Source organism: Phalangium opilio, unplaced genomic scaffold, assembly GCF_054372755.1.
Source record: "Phalangium opilio isolate 3A_F unplaced genomic scaffold, DU_Popi_V2 ptg000082l_1, whole genome shotgun sequence".
Taxonomy (NCBI): domain Eukaryota; kingdom Metazoa; phylum Arthropoda; class Arachnida; order Opiliones; family Phalangiidae; genus Phalangium; species Phalangium opilio.
The window spans coordinates 3,277,194-3,301,068 of NW_028324189.1; the positions used below are offsets into that span (position 1 = coordinate 3,277,194).

The 23,875-nt window shown below is 39.3% G+C and overlaps 1 protein-coding gene and 2 long non-coding RNA genes across 4 annotated transcripts in view; 2 read left to right on the forward strand and 1 right to left on the reverse strand.

Moving 5' to 3' along the window:
- Positions 1 to 2,996: 2,996 nt before the first annotated feature.
- LOC149650965 (uncharacterized) overlaps positions 2,997 to 23,875 on the reverse strand; it is a 57,875-nt gene continuing 36,996 nt past the window's right edge. Inside the window, exons 13-30 of one of the 2 annotated variants that reach the window (XM_089847701.1) lie at positions 23,361 to 23,792; positions 23,083 to 23,289; positions 22,664 to 22,994; positions 19,252 to 19,790; positions 18,750 to 19,148; positions 18,522 to 18,665; positions 18,229 to 18,450; positions 17,967 to 18,164; positions 17,490 to 17,694; positions 17,106 to 17,374; positions 16,704 to 16,984; positions 16,249 to 16,626; positions 15,919 to 16,188; positions 14,830 to 15,858; positions 14,018 to 14,680; positions 13,748 to 13,935; positions 10,903 to 11,238; positions 2,997 to 6,136 (exon numbers count right to left, since the gene is read on the reverse strand). In XM_089847701.1, the coding sequence (XP_089703827.1) occupies positions 5,866 to 6,136; positions 10,903 to 11,238; positions 13,748 to 13,935; positions 14,018 to 14,680; positions 14,830 to 15,858; positions 15,919 to 16,188; positions 16,249 to 16,626; positions 16,704 to 16,984; positions 17,106 to 17,374; positions 17,490 to 17,694; positions 17,967 to 18,164; positions 18,229 to 18,450; positions 18,522 to 18,665; positions 18,750 to 19,148; positions 19,252 to 19,790; positions 22,664 to 22,994; positions 23,083 to 23,289; positions 23,361 to 23,792 (6,362 nt within the window). In that variant the 3' untranslated portion in view covers positions 2,997 to 5,865. The remainder of the gene's footprint in view (positions 6,137 to 10,902; positions 11,239 to 13,747; positions 13,936 to 14,017; positions 14,681 to 14,829; positions 15,859 to 15,918; positions 16,189 to 16,248; positions 16,627 to 16,703; positions 16,985 to 17,105; positions 17,375 to 17,489; positions 17,695 to 17,966; positions 18,165 to 18,228; positions 18,451 to 18,521; positions 18,666 to 18,749; positions 19,149 to 19,251; positions 19,791 to 22,663; positions 22,995 to 23,082; positions 23,290 to 23,360; positions 23,793 to 23,875) is intronic. The other variant, XM_089847700.1, reaches the window with a different exon arrangement.
- Positions 7,096 to 10,307, forward strand: LOC149650966 (uncharacterized). The gene is made up of 3 exons (XR_016371013.1): positions 7,096 to 7,448; positions 9,857 to 10,165; positions 10,235 to 10,307. It is a non-coding gene; the product is annotated as an uncharacterized LOC149650966 (long non-coding RNA).
- Positions 10,452 to 13,681, forward strand: LOC149650967 (uncharacterized). The gene is made up of 4 exons (XR_016371012.1): positions 10,452 to 10,556; positions 10,637 to 10,854; positions 10,926 to 11,251; positions 11,313 to 13,681. It is a non-coding gene; the product is annotated as an uncharacterized LOC149650967 (long non-coding RNA).

A 23,875-nucleotide genomic window follows, 5' to 3' on the forward strand; every position in this document is an offset into this window, starting at 1 on the left:
TAAATATTTACAATCATATTTTTGATTCTAATTTATTCCCAGATCGTGAGTTTTAATTTGATGCAGATACGGTAAAAATCAGGGCTCAAAAATCTCCAATTAAAAATCTTATTAAACCTTGACACTCTAAGAAGGATTACGACATCGGACGAAGCTCGCATATTTCTCTTTCGGCTATCGACTCCTTGGAGTGCATAATTAATTTCATCCTTTAAGTCTACTAAAGACAAAGGCTTGGGAATGCTTGAAACCTCTTATTGATAACTTTAAACTACAGTTGCAATTCATGATAAAAATTGGGAGAAGTTAGACAAGCCTCCGATGGGAATTTTTGCCTAATTTAGCGGAACTAGATTTCGACTCTACCATGCAGCTACGGTTGCCTTAGTGAAGATTCACTAGCTGCAATCCTTTCTGAAATAAAAAAGAAAACAAAGCGACGAGACAGAGCCTCTAGAGCAGAAGGAGTATACGGAAGAGCATAAGTTTATAAGATATGTTCCCTAAGTATGAGACTTACAGCTCGAGCTAGTTCGAGAACGTCAAGCGAGAATTGACAACACTCGGTTAATTTTGCAGGACTTCCATCTTCTCCTATTTAGTCTGTACTAAGCCTTGGTCAGTGCCTCACCAGGCATCGCTTTACCTACGTCACTTCATAACAAGCTCTCACTAACCAGTGACAAACTTATGTAACATATCTTATGAACTTATGGAAGAGGCAAGTACAGAGTTGGAATCGAAACGGTTGGGGAAAAGGAACAAGCGCGAAGAGAACGTGATCCGAATAAGGGCCAAAGTTAATCCTATTATAAATCAAGTCTCCAAGACATTGGGTGTTTTTGCAGCGTCTGATAATAGAGTCAATGCATCCATAGGTTAAGATGAAACAAAACGAAACCCACGCGCAATATTACTCGCTTCCCCCTTTCACCAGTATTGCTTCTATTTCATCGGACAGACGCCTCCACCAATATTCTTCCTGAATTGGACAAGTGGAGATCGAGGAAAAGGTCCTCAATATTCCGATTGGGTAAATGTAGAGGAGCTCGGGAACGGAAAATAGACCCCAAACAGAGAGAGGAGAAGGGATATTTAAGACTATCATAACAGAAACTGCTTGCCTAAGAAATTACTAGAACCGCGTTGCGTTATTGGTCGGGTTGAAGGCCATGAACTCGTCCATTCTTGGCTTCCCTCCATAATAGACATAGGCTTATCTTAACACAACCGTACATGTTAGAGAAGGGTAGGGCAAATGTAGACTTCTTTTTTTCGTTATCTAATCAAGGAAACAAGTGGCTTCGAGGATGTAGGCGATGATCAAAGGTTATGGGGTAGCAAAAATTGAGGAAGTACACGGAGTTGGTCAAGGCAACAATAAAGGGGTCACTTACTTTGTTATTAAACTACGCCAGGGGTTCAATACTTGTCTTTTGCACATATCAATTAACCTACCTTCTCTGACTGCTTTCCAATGTACACTCTGTCTTTTGTAAGACATTAGAGAGACGCGAGTTGCGCAACACTTACTTCTTCGAGTTAATGGCTCGTAAAAACTACAGACGTATCAGGCAACGTTTAGCCTCGTCTAGATCTGATTCGGTATTCAGACTGTGGTATTAAAATAATTCCGAAAAAATATTTAAAAAAGGAAACTGAATATTATCAAGAAAGTAAGAAAATGTTGAGTAGGCGAATAACTAAAATTAGAAAGAAAAATAATGTAGTTAAAGGAAAAGATGAAAGGAATGCAACATTTTCTTGAAGATAAATTAAGTTTCGAAAACGATAGTACAAGTATATATATTTTCTTATACCTCTCAACCATTTTTTAGGGTTTCTAATTCCCCTTATTGAAATTCGCAACTTGAGAGATAAACTAATTTTCAGCCCAGACTTAAAAAATCTGCATTCCTTAGAAAAAATTACTTAGGCCTAGGAAAGAAAATAATACAGAGTACTTCACACCTAGCAATATATTCATAATAATACAACTCTAAGGGACAAGCCACAGAATCCAGAAAATCCAATCCAGAAAAGTTGTGACTGAACTACACTCCGTTTGGTAGGACTTCCATCTTCCTATTTAGTCTGTACTAAGCCTTTGACAGCACCTCACTAGGCGTTGCTTTATCTCGAATCTATGATCTACGTTGTCTTTTCATGACAAGCTCCAGTTTGTAACCAGTGACAAACGTATGGCCAACTTATCTTATGAACTTATGGTTCGACTGAGAGAATTGTCTAACACAGTCATTACATAGAAAGTTAGTCCATTGGAGTTGTATTGTTACCTTGTGGTAACATCAAGATCCGTGAACGTAAGCGACATTATAAATAGACGTTAATGAATTTAACATAATATAACACTACAAAAGGGTCCCTTTAAAGTTCCTAAAAGTCTCTTTTACTATTTATTTAGTTCAGGGATGCAATTTAACTTTCGTAAAGAGACTTTTATTAATTCAATTTACTTTCTCAGAGCAGGGAGCTTTCTTCGCCAACCTATTCATTATTCTTTTAAAAGTTTGAAGTAGAAAGACGTGAGGATGGGCCTTGGTTTACTAATAAGACGCTTAAAAGTATGTTTAAACTTACTATATAGTACGGTATTCGCACCTATTCTATGCCTATGTCCCATTAATTTAAAACTTTGTTATAAATACCTTAAGCCAGCGACTAAACTTTTTAAAATGTTCCCAAAGTTATTTTTAATCACGTCTGCTCAAATAATTGGTTATTGGTTTGAAAATAATTAATTTGTTGCTTCTGAAATTTTTAAAAATAAAAAATAAGCTCAGTGTTTTAGAAGTGACCAAAATTCTGACCTGAGATACGTCGATTTCAAGCAACTAAAAGGGTATATCATTTCTATTCAGGATTGAGTGGAATTTCCAGATGAAATAATTCCTAAAATTCTAAAGCAAAGTGAATTAAAAATATTTATTGATTTTTTTTATATAAAAACCAAAGAAATATCTTTATTTCTTCACAAAGTGTTAATGGTATGGGTTGGTTATTTTTGGAGACGAAGTTATACATTGTTATTTATAATATATATATAAATTCCTCGATTCAAAATTTATAAACTGGGAATTAATTAAGTGCATGCCACATCTGAAGGAAAATAATATTATTATAAATTATCAGTTAATATTAAAGCTATTTATTAATTATATTTAGGGAAATATATTGTTAATTTATATATATGTATATTTATTTATTTATTTATTCTATTTTTTTTAACCGAAAATCATTTTTAATATATTTTTTGAGTAATACCACTTAGGCGAAGAGACATTGAAAATACGTCCATTATATTGTACGTTTATTATTATTGTTATTATTATTTTGTTATATTAAACATTGTTCATTTTTATATTATCTTGAAGCACCATTTTTTATTTTTTATTTTTTCATCTTTTTTAAATAATTTCATTATTTCATTTAATATTTATAAGTAATATATAGTTACTCCCATTCTGTGACTTTTGTTATTAAAAAGATGACATTGGGTATAGGTGAAATTCCATCACTCGCATGTATAAAATTTGAGTTTTTTTTAATTATTTGCAAAGTTCATCTTGATTTAAATTTTTTGAGTTATTTCTTTTAATTGAACCATAAATTAAGATTATTAAATTAATTGAACTTTACTTAATTAATCAGTGTATGCTTTTTATCAATCTTTAACTCTGGTATGGTAAAAATTAATTAAACTAATTAAGTCTAAACAACTTTAATTCCGCGTATCTCCCTCCCCTTGAATTATGTTTAAGTTCAGACCTAATCACTAATCTAATAAACTAAATGGGGCATTAACGTATGCTAATTTACATTCGAATGAACTTATTATAACAGATTCCCAGTCCTTTCTGGCGAAAGAGAGACATCTGACTCTGCTCTATATATCACATTCAAATACCAACAGACTTTAGCAAATTAACGGTTCCAAGCCACTAAACATTGTAAGCTGCTTTATACCCCTATATTTTGGGCTGAAATTTGAATCTTCTCTATTGTTATTGGATTTACAGTTTACAGTAATCACGAATATTTAAATAGCTTCTAAAAACGAGTGGTATTCTGGTTTACGTCAAGATAAATCCAAAAAATGTTCATCAATGTTAAGCCTAAACCGCTTCACCAAGGAAACTGAAACTTTGCAAGGACATTAATCTTAGGTAGTAGCAAGAAGCGATATCTGGTTTACAAGGAAGAAGGTATAAGATGCCTAAGTATTCGCGAGCCATAGTCCCAGGCCCCCGTTCAAAATAAAGGGGGGACGTAAAAGGAGGCCGGGCTATTTCGCCTCTCCTCAGTCGGGAAATACGTAGTTTCCGTCATTCGCGTCGCGCCGACGTGAGTTTTCAAGAACCAATGAGATGCTGGTTGTAATTTAGAGGCGGGGATTAACTCCGGACCTAAGTTTGGGCTGGAGATAAAGCTAGAAATGTGGCGAATTTATATCTTCTCCCTAGTAAACTAGATATCACTTCTTGGTAGTAGGTACTCGCTAATGAATATCCATCTTGGGAAATGGCGGTTAAAAATGTAAAAAATACTACCTATCACTTTTTGTTTTACTCGGGAAATACATCTACTTTTAAATCAATCTTTCATTGCTAAGCCTAATTTTAACACATCTTTCCCCATTAAAATAAACACGTAGAACAATGTTATCTTACGCACAACACGAGTACGTGTATTTGTAATTGTGTATTTGTGCATATCAATTATGTTTCAGAGGTTTTTTTAATCACCACCATTGCACCTCAAATAGTTTGATAATCTTGAAGTTTAAAGAAGTTATTATACTTCCTTTGAAGTGATATCTATTAACAAGGCATTCGGTTTCGGTTTTTGGATTTAGGGTTATTTATATCAATGACAAATTAAAGAATAACAGAAAGTAAAGTAAGTAGGAGAGATGCGAGATCCACTAGGCCTACCATGAAACCGGAACTATTTTGTTCAGAGAAAGATAACGTAATATTAAAGTAGAGCGCTTATTGGTCGAGAGGAAGAGAGACTTCACGTCGTAAACACGTGATCCACTCCAGTATACCTCATTTCCTGTTACTTCAATTTGCCTTTGATAGTATGTGAGTATAATTTGCCTACTAAGATAATGCATATATTTTCCATATAACATTTTGTGAAAATTAAAGTGGAGTATTTGTGACTTTTGTGAAAAAAACGTTCTACCGATGAGACAGACCATATAATTTGACTAAATACTAACTGCTCAGTTGCATAATTGAGTCGAGTCGAAATTAAATTTAAAGAAATTTTGAAAACGTATGATTATAAAAATTTACCGAAATGCAAATTTTTCGAGGTTTTAATTATACTATACATAAAAGGCCGTTTTTTTCTTACTTCAAAAATTCCAATTAACGTATTTTTATACATACGACCTTTTAAAATTAAAAACCTCCAATTAATATTGTATATATTTTGATTGTCAATTAATGTTTCTTAGGTTGATATATACAACGTTTTTGCATCCACAAAGACAAAAAAAAAACTTATATATATTTATATTTATATTTATGTAATTTTTAGTTTGCAGTTTTAGTTATGCCATTTCTTTTGCTGGTATTTCAAAAAAAAATATCTACATTGCCAACAAATAGAACCAGAAATACTTACGGTGCTTATTATAATAGTAGTAAAAAAACACGGCTATCAAAATTAAGCGGAAGTAAATACCGGATATTGAATTTCCGACCACAGAACGGAAATGATTTGAAACGCAATTACTAAAAAAAGCTGCAGCTGACAGCGTCATACGGCGGGGGGTCTGATATGTCTTTGTTTAAGATAAACCTAAACGCTTTTGAATTTAATATTTACGCGTTAGCCAAATTCGCTAAATTCTCCGGATTCTTTGTGACTGTCGGATAAGGGTAGTTCCTGATCAGAAACGTAAACATTCGGAGACGATGGTAAGGTATCAAGAAGTCCCCCGCCAACTCCGGAAGATGAAGAGGAATCAGTTCGACTTTCCTCAAATGGTCGGTCGACTTTGTTTAGAGAACTACGCGATGCGCTTCTTGAATTGACAACTAAAGTCGGACAAGGCGAACTCTTGCGCAATAAGACTGTCGTCTCGCTGATTGAGTCATCGCTAATAACGAGAGATAGAAAGATACAAATATCACCATACAGGTTTTTAAAGTGTATAAGGTTTCGCGCGACATTACCATGCACGTGCTGTCAAACCTTAATTGACACTTTCTGTATCTAAATTAGACTAAACTATCATCACATTCCGAATTCTAGGCCTATTTGTTAAGCCTAATATCCTCGACTACACGAATTATACGACCACAACAAAAGAGAGATGCCAGAGTGTCAGGTTGGGAATGCGACATACCCATAAATCATTAGTAAATTTCACCAAAGAACTTCTTACGTAATTTTAAATTATTTCTTTAAAATAAAAAGATGATAGTTAACAGAAACTAACTTACTCTAGACTTTTAGTGTATATATTTTTAAAACCAAACCTTTCAACTCGAATTAAAGGATTACAAAACATAATCCCAAATGAACGAACCCATTTTCGAGGAAGGCATTGGAAGAAAAATTGTCTTAGAACCCAAGATGTTTGTGCAAATAGGCAAATACTCTCTGGAGTCTCTAAGCCTGGCACTAGCTACTTTACCCCCTTCATCCCATAACATACTGTCCTTTTTCCTAATACTTCTTAGGCCTAGTATTTTCTCCATCTATTTCCAAAGAACGAAGAGGCGTCTTTCCAGCAAAACATTGAAAGCCGGCGAGTGTTACATTGGAAATAGCCGGCAGGGCTTGGCTCTTGTTGGTCCTACGCGTATGTCGTCAGTCTGGTCTGGTGGTATACAAGCTAAAACCGAACCGCGCTGCCGACTTCTCAATCTGTATTCCGTTAACTATCTCTCTTTTGGATGCTTGGATGGAGGCGACCAACTTCATCCAGGCATTTAAAATTCCGTTCGCGACACGTAGGGGAAATCGCCTGGCAGAGAAGAATTTTCGACTAGCTACCAAGGAGGATTAGTTTACGACGCACTGGAGATACATTTGGATGAATAATTTGTTGTATTATGCTTCGAGGCATAGTTTTGGTTATCTATGAATTTTCATATCAGGGTTTTAGATTTTACTAAATTCAAACGAGAGTTATGTTCGTGTATTCAAGGAGAAAGATGGTGTTTCATCTTGACTAGAGGGTCTTGCTATCTTGATTCTTGCTAGAATTATTTCTATTCTGGTGCTCAAATATTCAATCCCAAGTTCCAAACATCAGTTCACGACTTCCGCGTTATAATTTCGCCTCCAGTATATTGTCTGGGCTTTACGGTACTCCTTGTCTCAAGGAGAAAGGGAGCGAACGACGTCCGGGCGTTGCGAATTGAGTCAAAACCCCTTCGCCAGATTCGCACCAGGGATTTAAAGTAAGAAGATAGCCTCCTCAGATAGTAAAGAGCGACTTGCTTCTCTATTGTTCCGGGGATTTAGTATAACAGATAAAACCTTACGGCGTTATACATCCCTTTTTTGGCTAAGCCAAAACGATCCTAAAACTAAGATATAAAGAGAGCTAGCTATATCCCTAAGGCATAATCTTATCACTAATATTATTCTTGCGAAAGAAGGGATGAAACTGCCACCGACAGACTAGAGTAATGACCTAGCATTAATAAATTTACCAAAAAAGGAGCGACAGCATAAAGGGTTAAACTTTATTTACAGTGTAACGCTGGATATATTTCATGTCAGAGTGAGGATTAATTTAAAACAAAAATTAAGCCGACTTTCGGTATAGAATAAAAATGTCAATAATGCCTGCAGCTGCCTTTGAAAAATAGGCCAATATTGATTAAGCGTACTATACGACTTTTGCGTTAATCCAACGTCAATCGAAAATAATTTAATTCCTTCCATTTTTACGCATTTACAACCCTCAAAACTCAGGAAGCGCTAAGCCTAAAAGCTCATTTACATATCAATACTGTATATCCTGAATAACTTATCGACTTAAAAGCCAGCGCCTAGACGCTCCAATGAACGCTCTACCTCTCGAATGAAAGAGATTTTTTAAAGATGAAGATTACTGTTAATACCACTCGATTCTAACCATAAATATATTTGAATATTTTCCATCCCGGTTGTTTTGAATTGAACAGAATCAAACTACACTTAACCCGGAGCAAAAATGCATCGTAAGCTTTGTATAATATTGATCTGAGATGAAAAGAGACCAGAAGTGATTTTGTTTAGGAGTACTGTACATAATCATAATCAAAACAAAACCAAGGCTTAACTTTCGCTTCGAGAAAAGAATATGGGGAATAAAGTGAATCTTATGTATGATTAACTCCTAAAAATTCTAATTTCGAAAATGCCCCGGCAATTTGGGCACCCACGCCCGTCGTGTTTAGCAATTAAAGCCCCCCCTTTAATCCCAAAACCACTCGCTCGATGGGTTTGAATCTCTTTGAAAATGTTCGCGAAAGATAGACCAATAGATGTTAGCAGAAGGGGATAATGGAAGAAGGATGACACTCTTTATCCTCTTAATACCTTAGTTATGTAACATGATTCTTCTCAGGTTCACCCTTTTTTGTTTGCTTAGAGAGGCATCGCACCGTGCAGGGTGAATTCTTGAAGTGATTGGTACTAAAATCCTCAGCAATCAACCCACAAACCTTCATTGTCTTGACGTGGGACAAAAATCCACAAGCGCATGCGCCTGGGCAAATAGTTAAGCGCTAATACAGCAATGATAAGGGAACTATTTATCGCGTATGTGATTCGGTTTAGTAAATTTTCTGATGTTGGGAAGCATTATGCTTTGTCGTACACTTCTCTTGAAGAAAAGTATTATATACTTCTGTTGTTAGTGTTTGGTGCAGTAGGTTTCCTTGAGGCTGGGTTTATAGTATAGCGTTAGAGCACGAGATTCTGGGGTTTTCTGCCTTCGCGCCTCAACGAGCCGAGCGTAACCCGGCCGTTAGACGGTTAATTTAATTAAGTTCTCTCCTATACCTTTTCCACAACCACACTCAACCCGCTACACAGCCTCGAAAACTCGTATTTTGCGATAGCATTACGCAAATTAAGCAGTTTCTAGTCTCAGGGGAAACTTAACGTCGAAATAAAAACAATTTATATAGTAAATCGACCACAGTTGAACGCAGTCCTTTAAAGGAGTAGAGTTTAACCTAGAAATAACAGGTTTTCTATGGAATTATTTACTCATTCTAAGGATGAACTTTACAATATGCAAGCACCTTTAAACTTTCAAAGAGTTTCTTAGGCTTAAAAATAAATTGCTTTTGACTTAAAAGAATTAAGCGATTTATTTCACATATTGGTACGCTTAATTTGCTTAAATTAATTGTGGTCTATTTTAAGTCTAAATTATCTTTAAATTCCTGTTACATTGTGAACCATAATCCCCAGTGTACTTTTTACGTCCTTAAATAAAACTATCAGCTACTAAATAAGGTTGATAACCTCGAGGTGAACCTGAACCCGAAGCAAAAACAAACATACACCTGATCTCAAATACTTCCGAATCAACAAGGTTGAGTTAGTTTTATTAGTTGGATTGATTTTGTTCATTTACCGTACCGTAATACTGCGCTTCAATAATCTCAAATGAATCTCAGTTTCTCTACTAAAGGTATTTTCTGAACCAAAGAAAAAAAATCTCATCTGTACCAAAAATCAAAGCTCTGGTAGAAAGACCCGTTTATAAAAAAATATAGTGAAACTGTATACAATGTTTACTCTGTCTAGCTATAGGATGTATGGATGTATAGAGCTACAAAGTTTGAGAGACTCTATGTTTACTTAGTTTTCAGAGGGAAGAAAGCCCTTTCAAACCACTACAGCTTATCGGCAGGTAGACACAACCAACGTGCAGCGATTTCTGATGGTTAAAAGCACCGAACGAACTCTCGAAATTAATAAATTACACGTAATGTTTGGCCAAAACATTTAAAGGGGAATTGTCTATCTAAACAGGTGAGGGGGTAATAACTCTGCGTACATTCTTTCCGTTTGACAGTGATTACAGTATTATGTGTACATGGAATATGGGAGTGATTAGCCCCTCGCAAGGAGAGGACATACATAGTCTATCTTAGAATGACTCTCTAATCATGTAAACAAAGACCGGTTACACAACAGAAGCTTGGCCGGGTGTCCTCAAAGTAATTTCACTTCCATTTAGGACATACTCCAACCAGATAAGATTTCCCAGGGATGCAAATATCAATTAGGACGGAAACACCGAAATGTCAACTTCCTCTCCCCACCGACTGTCTCAATCTCTTGCCTCCTACTACGCTAAAGCTTAACCCAAATAAAGGCAAGGTGTTCCTAAATGTACTAAGCTATGCATCATTTTCCATACTCTAAACGATATAAGTCGTACTATTTTTCGAGACAGAGAGACATAGAAGATCTTAAAGACAATAAACCATAGCTCTAAAGCTTCAAAGAATGTTTAGAACGAAGTGGATTTACGATGGATGGATCATAGATTTAAGAATGTAAACTATCCCATAATTGCGAATTTAGAGGAAGTTATACTCTACTTAGGGTCGGCCACTCTGATTGGAAATTTTCGTAGATGATTTGTTTACCTCATACAGTGAAGCTTAAATGCCAAGTTATTTCAAGGGAGTTAGGTCTAATTAGACATTTTTGAACCTACGAAGAGCTGCATCTTTATAACCATGAAGGAAAATAGGAAGGAGACGAAAATGGGGAGCTCTACCTCTCTACCAATATAACACTTTGAGCACAACAATGAGAATCAGATATTTTCAAAATTCTTTCAAGTACTACGTAATTAACGAATTATATGCCAACGAAAAGTAACGAAAACATTCTTACCTGCTATCGTTCTCCGGCTGTAGAGCTTCCTGCCTTCGCAATGGATGAGACGAATACGTTTTGACGTGTAAATGATGTAGAGTATCAGCAGATGAGACGGAAGGCGCCGTGGGAGATCTGTGTAAATTAACGGGAGATTTGCTACCTCCGTCGGACGATGGAGAGACCAGGATGGTAGCGGAGGAGGATGAGGGGTTAGTGTTTTGAGCGGCACAGACCACCGAAAGTTGGTGTTGAATCAAGCGATCTTCGTCGCTGTTATCACTGGCCACTGAACTCTCCCGAGAATCCATAGACTTGACGCGGTCGGGACGTCGCCAGCCCGGAGGACACGTCCTAATTATAAGAGGTGTTAAACTATTAATTAGATTAGGTCAATATTGAAACTCATTTTAACACGCCATCCCTAGGACTAATTAGATTATTTGTCGACCCCCTAAAGGCGCCAAAATCTGGCTCAGTCCACCGCATTCAATCTCGGTTCTAGGTATCATTCTTTATTCCTCCGTCATTTTATTTTTATACAAATTCACCCAAGCCTAATGAAAAATCCCGCTAACGAAGCCCAAATCTCTAAATTCGCTTAAGGGTAGTATTATTAGCGTTTTCAGCTAGCTTCATTTCTATTGGCTTAGTTAGTTTGTTGCGAGGAAGCCCGAAAAATGATTAACTTAATTGGTTTTATTTCTATCCAATAATCATTCACCTACAAATTCGGAATAAGAAGATGAATATACTTTAATGCTGTTTCAAAGGCACTGGTCTGTTTACTCTGCACTCACCCTTACTGAGGGGAAAGCTACAGGGTGAAACTTACTAATGTGTTTTAGGTAGGCGCCTGTAGAGATGTTTTTCTCTCTGAACAAGGATTTTATCTTTAATTATGTTAGCAAGTGTAGATAGGAGAGAGAGAGAGGGTGCGATGTTATCTTAGTTTTAATCATAGAAATAATTTAAAAACGTCTTTACAGAATAGACAGCTGTTGCGATTATACAATTCCCTAAATTTTTTATAAATATCCTTGGTGTCAAGTAAAAAAGAGTTACGAAGTTTCCTAATATAACTTCTAAAATGCATCCTCCATTAACTCAGATTTTTTGATTGAGATAAATTTAAAAACTTCCTTCCAAAAAATACCTTTAAACAACACGAGAAAATTCCTTTCTAAATACCAAACTAGGCTCAGCGTATGGCCAAATTCCGCGAGACAGGATAATCAACAATACCTGTGGAATGACTCGTGAATAGATGAGCGGTAATCAACGCGGCCAAACCATTCATAACATTTCTTGACGTTCAGGGCAATCTCTCCTATTTTTTATCGGCAAAATATTTCATTTTTTACCGGTCCATAGCTACCCTTTCAAACATTCCCCTATTACATCATACGTCCCTTAATATTTCGGGCTAAAAAAAACAGATAAAAAGAATATGTCTAGGCCGATTTTCAGGAGCATTTTGAGCGGGTTTTTTTGGCAATCATCGATGGCTTCCGTGAAATATGGCTATCTCTATTCCTCCTAGCCCGTCATAACTCGGTGGAACGGTGGGAAGGGGCGGGAGTCTAGATAAAGAATGGCGATCATCGTCTATGGCACCTTACCCAAGCATCAATACACTTGGGAGCGCGTAAGCTTTTCTATACTCATCGCAATCGAGAAACGTGTGTTAAGCCGCGTGCACAATGTCGTATTAAGAAGTTCTTGGCGCGAGCTTTCCAAGTTCGCGCGCTAACCAAGACTAGAATAGAGAGTTCTTGAAACGCGACAAAATCGTTCAGTGTGAACTCATCTTTGGAAAGAGGAAGAAAAGGGATCAGGCCGCAACAACAATAAAGCTATGGACTATATAGGATTGCCCGGGAAAAACTTGAAGAAGAATGCGTCTTTAAAGGGTTTTGGAATGGACGAGGTGGCAGCGGGTATGGGGATAAGAACTGGGTGTTAGAAACTTGGGGGGAAAATGCGCGAAAAAAGGAAAAGGGACAGAAATCTCCCAATATTGGATTTCTAACAGTCTAAAAGGCGTTTTTAGATACGGAACGTCTCTGTCCTGATTTTAACATGGGTTATAAATTCGGGTATTGGAGTAGTTGTAAATAATATTAACAGATATCAGAAGCATTAAACTATTGAAGTAAGACGCAAATTGAACCCTATCAGAAAAACTGCACCTGATGTTTAGCAGCTGGTGATTTTCAACCCTATAGTTGAATAGTCGCATTTCGAGAGACACCGCATATTTAAGGCGTACCCAACTTGTTTTTAGCTCTATGTTTACTCAAGGTATAGACGGAAAGAGAGAAAATTTTATCCCTAAAGTGCATCTCGGATGTACTTCTTCCTACACGTTCTACTACGGAGGATGTTGATGCTCTTGTAGTAACACTCCTCTAGATTCTAGCACCTCATATACACACCTCCCCATTTTACTTATTTCTGAAACTACTTTTTCCTTTTTTCTTTAGCTAAGCCAATTTTAAATCCCTACTATTTTTCTGACATTCCTTTTTTTCTCTCTCTCCAACGGTAACGGAGTTTCAAAACATAAAATAGGTTTCCTTCTGGCGTTTATTACTCCCTATGGATGGACGCGTTGAAGACAAAAAAAACTTTGTTTAGGAAATACCCGAGAGAAATGAGGAACAATATTTTTTGGTTATATTTACAGTTATTTTGTCTAGTTGTCAGATTTACTCTTTCTTTAACAAAAATTTTTGTTATTGAAACTTTCTTGGACAACAAATTATAGTGTTATATATTTTATTATGGCTGTCAAATAGGGATGGGCACAGCGCGGTATTTTTAGGGAAGAAGTAGGTTGAGGAAAGAATAATTGTCTTACCGTTGTAAGGACTGCTGGGATCTCGTTTTGATAAGTCTTTCTTCGGGTACCGGTAAACTCCAGTTGGTTAATTCGAGAGAAGAACTAGCCCATGAAGTATCGTCTTGAAGGCGTCGTTTACGGGATGGTGGTTGGTCAGATTCAGTTGCTGCTGAGCCTAGCGCTACGGCGGCAAAAGCTGGTTCGAACTGAAGCGGTACAAAGTTACAACAGAAATATTAGAAAAGCCCAAATTAATTTTAGCCAACATTGGAGTTAAGGAGTGGTTACTTTAGAGCTCCCTGGACCCAGTCCGTCCGTCGAGGAGTTGTCTTCGGTATTGGGTTGATCCTCTGTCGTGGATGGCAACGATTCTGAAGAAGAAGACCGTCTCGTCCTAGACGTATTGGGTGAGCTGCTGATAATAGAAGTTGTCGCGCCGCTTACGGGACTGACCACCACCGAATGATATTGTCCCACGTCGGAGCTGGAGTATTGTTGAGGATCGTACGAAAATTCGCGTAGTTCAATGTCACTTTTCGTCCTACTGGGAATTTCACTTTTCCTATTGGCTCTCTTAGGGATACCTTTAGGGGGATGTGGTCGCGAACTAGAACCGCCCCCACCACCCAATCCGAATTCCGGGTCGTCCGTGTCGGAGGAAGAAACAACTTTGGTCGTGGCTAACATAGAGGACCTCGAGGAATTTCGGGGCAACCGTACCCCGACATTCTCCCACGACATGTCCAACGAGTCCTTGGAAGGCACGGGTGACGATAACGGACTTTTACGACACTTTTCGGCGCTAACCCGGTCTCCTACGTTCGCGCCTGTACCGATTCCGGTCGAGTGCCTCTTAGTTCTTTCCGGTCTGGTTCCGGATGGAAGACACTTGGGACTTGAGACCCGTGAAGGGGTCGAGAGTGACCCTTGTTTCTGCGGTACTCCACTAACCTACAAATGACAAAACATTATAGGCGTAACCGTTGCCTCGCTTAATGCTCTATTTTGCACCACCATTCATGCTATTACTACGCACAAGACTACTCCATAATTGGGGACAACAGAGGGACTCTTTCAGACATTAAATTAATCTCATTTACTTGCGACTGCTGCTGCGAATCGTCTTCAACTACTAGAACCACGTGAGTTCCTTGGTTGTTTTCGCCCCGAGATTCTTGTTGTGATATCCTTTCAGTCGAAGAATTTGAGACGTCCGTATCCCGTACGGGTTCTTCGAATTTTCTAGACGCCATATAGAGTTCCAGCTCTTTGGCGCTTTTCAAGTCACCTCTCCTAATCTTCAAGTCAATAGGATCAACAACGATACCTTCGTCATCAACGGAATCTTCAGTGCTCGTCGTCAAGTAACTGCCTTTCCTTCGCAATCTCTCTTTACCCACGGAAGAAACGGTAGCCGGAAGGGTTCCCGAAACACCAACACCTTTACGGGGCACGAACCACGGCGCACCGTCAGAACCGCGGCGTTGAGTTTGATGAACAGACATAACCGTTTCACATACAGGAGGAATTTCGAGCGAGGGACCGCTAGGTTTGCAAGGGGTGGTGGGGAAAGCGAAGCCTTTAGGTTGTAGGAAACCGGGAGAAAGGAGCAAATTTGTCGGCGGTGCTAATCCGCCAGCGTTCGTGCATGGGATTTGCAAATGATGACCGTGTTGCTGAAGTTGATGAGCGGGAACACGCGCGGGTGACAAAAGCCGTTTACCGTAACCACCCATTTGGTTTTGGTCTTGTAACAGTTCGTCCGCTAAAGGGCTACTGGAGTTACAACGCGATAATCCAGGACTGGAGAGCGAGGAATAACCCGATGTACTTAGGTTTGACTCGGAGATTGTCCGATCCGAGCAAATGACAGTTAAAGGGCTCAAGTAGTTCATGTTCTTAGCAGCTGGGTTAGGAGTCCGAGGAGGGCTGCTCTCGTCCGAATCGCACGAACTCATATTGGCAGTAATAAGTATCTTCGGGGCCGTCAATTCGACGGAATATTTTCGAGTTGGAACGTTGGAATTTTCCTTACCACTGGGTGGTCCACTTCCGTCACTATGTTGCTTCTTTAGTTTCGGTGAGTTTGGAAATGTAATATGATGCTTTGGGAGGCTCAAAATAGTCACCTATTAATTAGAGTGTAAAATAATGAAAGATTATTTTAAAAAAGTCCAAACCACTCTTACCTGAGTAGAAGCGTCTAGGGCAGCCGCTGCAACCGCCGCTGCGCAACATTGTGACGTCGGCGTATAGGAACGTGGTAGTTCTATAAAAGAACAACCCGGAGCGTCACTAGGACACGCGATTGAATGACGCCTATCACTTTCGTCCTCTTTTCTCATTGGCGGTTTTGGTGACATTGGCGACTTCAAGCTCTGTTTCGGGGTAGGTGACCAAACTCTGATAGGAGGAGGTGTCTTAGGAGACACCGGGGAATGTGCAGTAGAGGTTGGCACCTTTTGAAAGAAACACGAGTGTTTATGATATAAATTAAACACCTGGTTCAGACCTCTTACTTGTAAAGATACCATAGGATATTCATTGCCGTACAGCGAAGACTGCTGGTCATCGTCTTCTACGAAGATGGTAATCTGAGGAACTTGGGAGTTATCGACCACGTCTCTAGTGGGTTCGTCCTCGGAATCTGGACTATCGCAACAATTTTGCTCGCAACACGTTTCGTCGCACTCGTTCTGGGGGCTTTCCCCTCGACATTCAGGTTGCGGAGATGCCGATTGCCTACTAGAACAGCGTTCATCGTCCCCGATTTCGATGTCGTCCGCTAGACCCAACTTGGACGCTTGCCGTCTGTTGAACTGACTATTACTTGACTTGACCGCGGCTAACAGAAGAGCCGGGGACAGTCGAGGGGAGGGAGAGATTTCGGCTTTGACCTTCAAAGCGAAGTCGTAAGGCGTATAAAACGAGCAAAAATAGAACAGGCGAATAAACGTCGTCTGTTATACCATACCTCACTAGTACAGGGCTGGTCAAAGGACATTGATTCCGAAGAGGATGAGGTTTGTTCTACGGACTGTTCCCGAATCGAATGGAACTCGGTAAAGGACGGTGCGGAGTAACGCGCTAAAAGCGGCGACAGATGATTCATGAAACTAGTCTCCATCACTTGTCCCGAAGAACTGGGTCCTCCACCACCATCAGAAACATCGCCATTACCCGAAGCGTCATCTTCGTCATCGTCATCATCGTTATCTAAAGCGAACATTGTCACGTTTTCAGGGTAAAAAGCCACTAAGGCAAATAAAACTAAATAACTATACTAAATTGTAGCTTTAGGTAGGAATAAGTGGGAATTTTGCAAAATATATTTAATTAATAGGTTTAAAAAATGTATTTATAACGTTTATTTTACCTTGCAGCCTTCTTTTGACAGCGTCCAAGGAAGTGGGTCTATTAGGGGAAGTGGGGTTGTTGGTGTTGTTTCGGTTAGCTTGCAGTTTGCGTTCGCTCATTCGAATAAATTCGTCCAAACTCATTCTCCGTTTGTTCGAATTAGAAGTCACTAGAGAAGCCAATATACGAGACTTTTCATCCGCCTTGCTGCCGTTTCCATTATTAGCGTTGGAAGTGCACGCGGCAGCGGCCGCTATCGCCGCGGTAGAATGGCGTTTAGAAGAATTCCTATAAGGTTAAAAGGAGAAAAACATGATGGGGATAACCACTCTAGCCGACGACCACCGAACTAATTGGATATATAAAGCTTGACGAAAAGAAAGGGATATAATTTAATTTTTACCTTCGAAGAATGTCGTCGAAGCTGAAAGCCCTTCCGGGATCTTTATCGGGACTTCCGGTAGAGCTGCGAATGCTTTGTTTGCGAATGCGCCCGAAAAAGGAGCGATGGCAACTTTGGGGGCTGAGACTCGCCGGGGTGACGCTCGGGGGATTCGAGCTGAAGCTGTAACGGGTTGTAGGAGGCGACGGGTCTGCCAAAGAAACCGCTGTTTTCAACGAACCCGAAAAGAAAAGAAAAAGAAAAGCGAAAAGCTCATCCGTGTTCCTTAAGTTAACAAGCCTTACCGCGATAGCCCAATAAATATCTATCTATCTACCCAATATAATAAACTAGTTTCAAAGAAAAATACCGTCTCGCGGTTGAAAGATAGAACTCTAACGCGAACAAACGTGCTTAAACCGAAACAAACTAATTGATAAAGCCAACTTCTCTACTTTTAAGCGCAAATAATAGCCATAAAGAAGTAAAAAAACTTACTATTTTTGCTCTTCTCGATTTCCTCAGCCAGTAACTTTTCAATTTTATCGGCGAATTTACGCTTGATGCAGTACACGAATAGTATAAGGACCAATACGGCAGATACGGTAATCAAACCGAGCCAAAATGGCTCTTCAAGCATTCTTTGACTCAATGGCTTGTAGGGTATGCGAAAGACGTAGCGATCGCAACGAGCCCCTGAAAAATAGTTATTTCAAGAAATCCGGCGACGAAAGGTCACGTCAATTAAACTAATCATTACCTTCGTACCATAGCTGACATTTACAGCTAAACGTATCATTGACAATGGAACACGCACCGTGACTACCACAAGGTCGGGAACTACATGGCGTCGCCGTTTCGTTACAATTGACACCGGTATAACTAGGAAAGCAATTGCAACCGTAGCCGTCCTTTGTTAAGTTGCAAACTCCTCTGGAACCACACGGGGCGAAATCGCAAGCGGTTAAGTGGCAAAACAGCCCTACGAGTTTACATTATTTAAGCCTTTAAAACTATCCTTCTTCATAGTGAAGAAAACTAAACTAAACTAACCTCGGAAGTGACTTTTACACTTGCATTCGTATTTTTCATCGTCAACTTTTAGGCATTCGCCTCCATTTTGACAAGGACTCATTTCGCAAGTGAATAAATAATTAGAATGACCAGCGGCCAAAGTACGATTTCGAAATAACGGATCTATTGAGACGTATCATCAATATGATGAACGTAGTTCTACAATCACGATAATAAAAGAAGCTAATAAATCAACTGGTGACGTACCTTCTTTGATAGAAATCTCAGCGACGAAGGTACTTGCTCCAGCAATGGGATTACTTTTGTTAGAGACCCGGTTTTCCATTCTGGCGTACATGGTATTAAGGGTGGACTTGAGAGTTACTTCTTGTAAAGTGACAGAGTTGCTTTCGGGGCAGATGGTCCATTTGGCTAAGGACGATGGTGGAGCGTGACGATCCTCTAACATTAAAGTACTCTCTTGTCGACACATTGACCCGGATGACGAGGCGATTGAGATGGCAATTTGTTTGCCAATGGGCGCGATTAAGTACACACTTTGCTCAATCCCCTTCGGTATTGGTAAGGGATAATTCAAGCTGGAGAATCTAGAACCGGATACGTCCTTGGCAAACTTCAAGAATCCGTTGAGCACAGTACCGTTCCCTGGTAAAAAAGAAACCGCCCAAAAAACATGGCATTGTTCAACCGCTCATGTGCTTACTTAGTTTAAATGATCTTGGGAAGTCGTAATAAGCGCAAAACTTACAAGCCATGGCCGTGACGTTATAACCTCTATGTTTCCCAGCGGAACCATCCGGCCCAGTTTTGAAACTAACTAGCGCGTAGTTTTCGTACGAAATAAACTGTCTGCCAGAAGGTATACGAGAATGCCCTCCGCAAAGACGAGTCTTCATACCATGCCCCGAGTACAGGCCCAGGTTCAGCTCCAACCAGGCGCCGGTACAACTGCCATTGTCGCCAGAACCGCCGGCGTCAAAGTCCGCGATGGTCAAAAGCACCCGGTAGCCGTCCGGAGCTCTGAGTGTGAGTGATGGGCACGATAAATTGGGAGGGTATCCTCGAGGGTACAAGGCCGAGGTCAAGGTCACAGGATGGTCACCCGGGAGGAGGTGAATGGTATGAGTAGCGACGGAGTACGTTTCTGGGCTGCGCCCGCCTTGACGCATATCTTGACAGTGCTCGTACTCAACAGCCGCCCAGGTTAGAGAAAACCCTGGAGCGCTGATTGAGTAGTCTGAATGGAAGGTGATATAAGCTATTGGACCATCCGAAATAAAATGATACCTAAAAGAAAGTAATTAAATCAAGCGATTAAGTAGGCTTAGCACGGCAAATAAATCTTACAAATTATTTCTATAAATTGTAAATATAATAACGGAAAAAGTAATGAGACGAAATTAAGCTTATTTATGAATTAAAGCAAAGATTTATATAATTAAAATTTATCGTTGCACTTCATTTCCTTATTTCTACAGATTACCGGAAAAATTACTGCTCTTGCACCAAAATGATCATAACACACATTTAAAAAAAGTTTGCTTAATTAGTCGAGGTCTTTACAATTAAGGAAAGAATTTAATCGCGAAGAAATCGCACGCGAGGAAGCGGTTAAGCCTAATCTTGCGAATTCCACAGCCTTCCTCGCAGTTATTCGAGGCTCAAGGAAAACAATTAAACACTAACATCTACGCCAGGCTATTTTAATTAAAACGCATTCCCACCGACAAATATCTTTTAAAAGGAAATACCGATTAAAAGTTTTGGCCAGTTTAGACCAAAAACGGCGCGTAATAACCCAAGTAAAAATGAAGAAAAATGCCGTATAAGATTAAATAACTTTCACCAAAATTTAAAACAAGATGTGTTAAACATATTAACACCATATTCTAGAACTTAAAACCCATCGTGTGTATTACCTATTTCTACAGAACAAAGAAGTTGTGATTTAAAAATCATCAGAATCAATTTAGAAAAGGTCGCGATCGGAGACAATAATTCTTCTAAGCGGTTTTGACACATCAGTTGTCATTCGAATCAGCAGTACAAAATCCATTTCAAAGAATGAAACTAAAAATCAACGCTAATGCCATTTTTTTTTCAGAACCGTTTTTCCACCAAGAAAAAATGTTACCCAACCCTATTTTTTTTTTCTTCTCTAATCTCGCAAATGGACCGAGAGAGACGATTAAAAGAAGCTATCTACCTCGTTTCTGATTCGGATATAAAGCGAGAAAAATGAAGGGGACGCTATATTGCTTTTTTTGGTTGGAATCCTTCTAGTCCTCCTCCCATGCACTGAAGCAATTTTTGCTCTTATCTAAGCTAACAATTTCTGGAAATGATTGTTAAAGTCTGCGGCAGACCAAACTTCCCTTTTTCCTCCCACTCTCTCTCTCTCTCGAGGCTGCTTTTAACCACTCAGCATCGTTCATCTTTCCTCCAGTGTAATTTTATTCCACCCTAGCGATTTATTAAAAATAGATCTAGAAAATGGGCTTTTGTTGGAAAACCATTTTACTTGCGAAACTTAATTACGTTTTGTTAAATTTTCTAAATAAATTTGAAGAATAACAGCAACCAACTAACGATTAACGCATTTGTGAAGGAATAAATGGTAAAGGAAAATACACTATGACCATGACCCAGGGCGTACACCTTGAACTCTAAGTTTACCTCAAGAGTTTTGGTGAATACACATGACTTTTTTTGCCCTAACTAACGAAACAGACGAAAATTTAGACCAGGAATGGATCATATATGCAAACTTTAATTTTAAACAGATTTTCTCGGAGTAAATCAAGAAACTACACTGACTTATTACTTTAAATTAACTCTTGAAAACTAAATTATATTTAACTACAAAACCGTCAAACCATTATGACGTATTCAAGCCGCTATAAAACCAAAAATTAGCAAGTAGTATCTCATTAAGGGCGGCGACAAAAGTTTCAGGAAAATATTACCATAAGCGAGTCCGTTATGGATAGATTTCGAGGACAAATTAAACCTAAATGTTAATGGGCGTTTTCTTTCGGGATTAGGATTATAATGGGCAAAAAGCAATAAAAACTGAGTAATTTTCTAGTTCATAAAGTAAAAAAAAATTTATGTATAAGATAATTTGGAAGGTACATCGTTGGTTCAATTTCAACACGCGGAGGGCAAAGAGGTAGAAACTCTCGAATGTCCATTACGGTTTGGTCACGGGTGGGTTTAGTAAGGGCGGGACAACGCCCGTCAAATCATCAAAAATATACCGTATGCCTAGGTCATCCTTTTCCACGAACTGTCCGTAGAAAGGTAAAAGTCCTTCTTTTTCGTCACTTCCCACTCAAAACTACGCTAGGAAATTGTCCAGAAAAATATTCCCCGGGCCATTTGTCCGCGAGGTGAAGGGAATGGGAATTTCGACCGAGAAAGAAACGGAGAGAGAGAAAAAAGAAAATGCAAGGGCTTAACCGAAATGACCGATGTCCCCGGCTCTATTAACTGAGGGAGAAAGATAAAATATGTTCTAGCCGAGATCTCGCGTGAAGAAGTGCAGGTTTTTACTGCTTGGTTGTTATTTTACCCTTATAGGGGAATTCTATAAAGTATGCAATGAAAAACTCATCGATTCTCATAGCATGCAGATTCCGAACAAATTTTTATTTTTAACTTTTCTGGACGTCTTTCTAACACACCTTTTATAAGGATAAAAATGACGAATTTGTCTAATTTAATTTCAGTTTGAAATTTTACTAACTTTAGCAATGTCCCCCCTAAAACGATTTGTATTCAAGACCTTTTTCATATATACATTTCATACATATGCAGGATGGTGGTTATGTGATATTAAGTTTTCCACACCGACTAGAAATTTATGGTTATGGTAATTCTAGACAGACATCGTAAAAAATATATAAGCAGTTACTTTAGAATGGCTTTCCCTAGTAGTGTATTTTATTCCAGAGGGCACCCCTCACCTCAAAACCCATTAAACAATTAAGAGTAATGAACAAATGGCTCGAATCCTCTGAACTTTGTGTTAGGTAGGCCTATACAGCAAAAGGCTAACGTTGCTAACGAGACTACGAAAGATTTAACCGAAAGCCTATTTCGCGTCCGGATAAAGCAAGACCCAAAATCGATATTTATAATATTAAATGGTAGCTTACCTTCCGTTTCTAATGTCGGCTGGACTACATAGCCGGATCATTTTGGACGATCTTCCCGCCACATCCGATTGGGGGCGACTACTGAGTGAAACGTAATCGTACATGCATTGTTCCTGCCACTCTAGCTCCAATTGGTCAAACGTAACCGCGACGGACACTCTTCGGTGACTTCTTTTGCTTCGACCCGAGCTAAGGCCCAAGATCTTGGGTGGTAACGTAGCCTCAATCGTCTCAGTGTAGTGCATATCGTTAGGGTAATGATTGGGATGGTTCACGGACTTCATACTTCCATATGGACCGCTCACTGTTCGATTCAAATTACCGGGAACCTCTAACAGACAAAATAAAAGAGAGGCCATAGATTATATTGGGATACATCAGGGTCTGAAATATCTGGTATTGGTTAGTGAGTATCTTACCTAATGCACGTTTTTGACAGATGTAACGAGCTGGTTGTTCGCAATTACGAGGTAAGAGGACAAAATCACTTCCGTTATTGGCTTGTCGCCGCCATTGGTAACTCAAGCACGCGGTTGATGGGTAACCGGTTTCATCTTCTTGATCAGTGTCATAGTTTGGGTTGCGAGAGATTTGAAATTCTTCAGCTTCTTTCAAACGTTCTTGTTCTGCAACGAGACCAACTTTCATGGCACACGAAGCTTGGCCACATTTTATTAAGCAAATAATTAAAGCGTACCATTAAAGACTAAAGGCACTCCATCCATCCACCTCCATAGATCTTGCTCCTTGTCTCTTCGGTACCTATCCCGGTTACTGGCAGGTTCCATTCGACCTTTGTTGTTCCTGGTACGAACTTCGGTATAGTAATCGGCGTCTTCACTCAATCTAGTTGGTTTCTTCCTTCGAGTCGCTCCCAGCCAATAGAGCGCCGATGACGAAGTACCGGGGTTACCGGGACCAACAGTAACGAACGATTTTCGAATCAAGGTGTCCAGAAACACCCTTTCACCGTCGTTGAGACGCACGGCCAATTGACCTTGCGATTCGTTACAAACTTTGTTGGCCGTAAACCAACTCAGTTCCGGGTATGAGGAAACGAAGTAACACGAGTTGCGGTACAAGTGGAAAGAATCCGAACCGCATACTGACGTTTCTGTGGCGTCACTGTCTGTAAGAACAAATAAAACAGGAAAAAGATTAAGGATAAATGAAGAAATAATATCAAGAAAAAAACGAGTGAAAATACTTAAT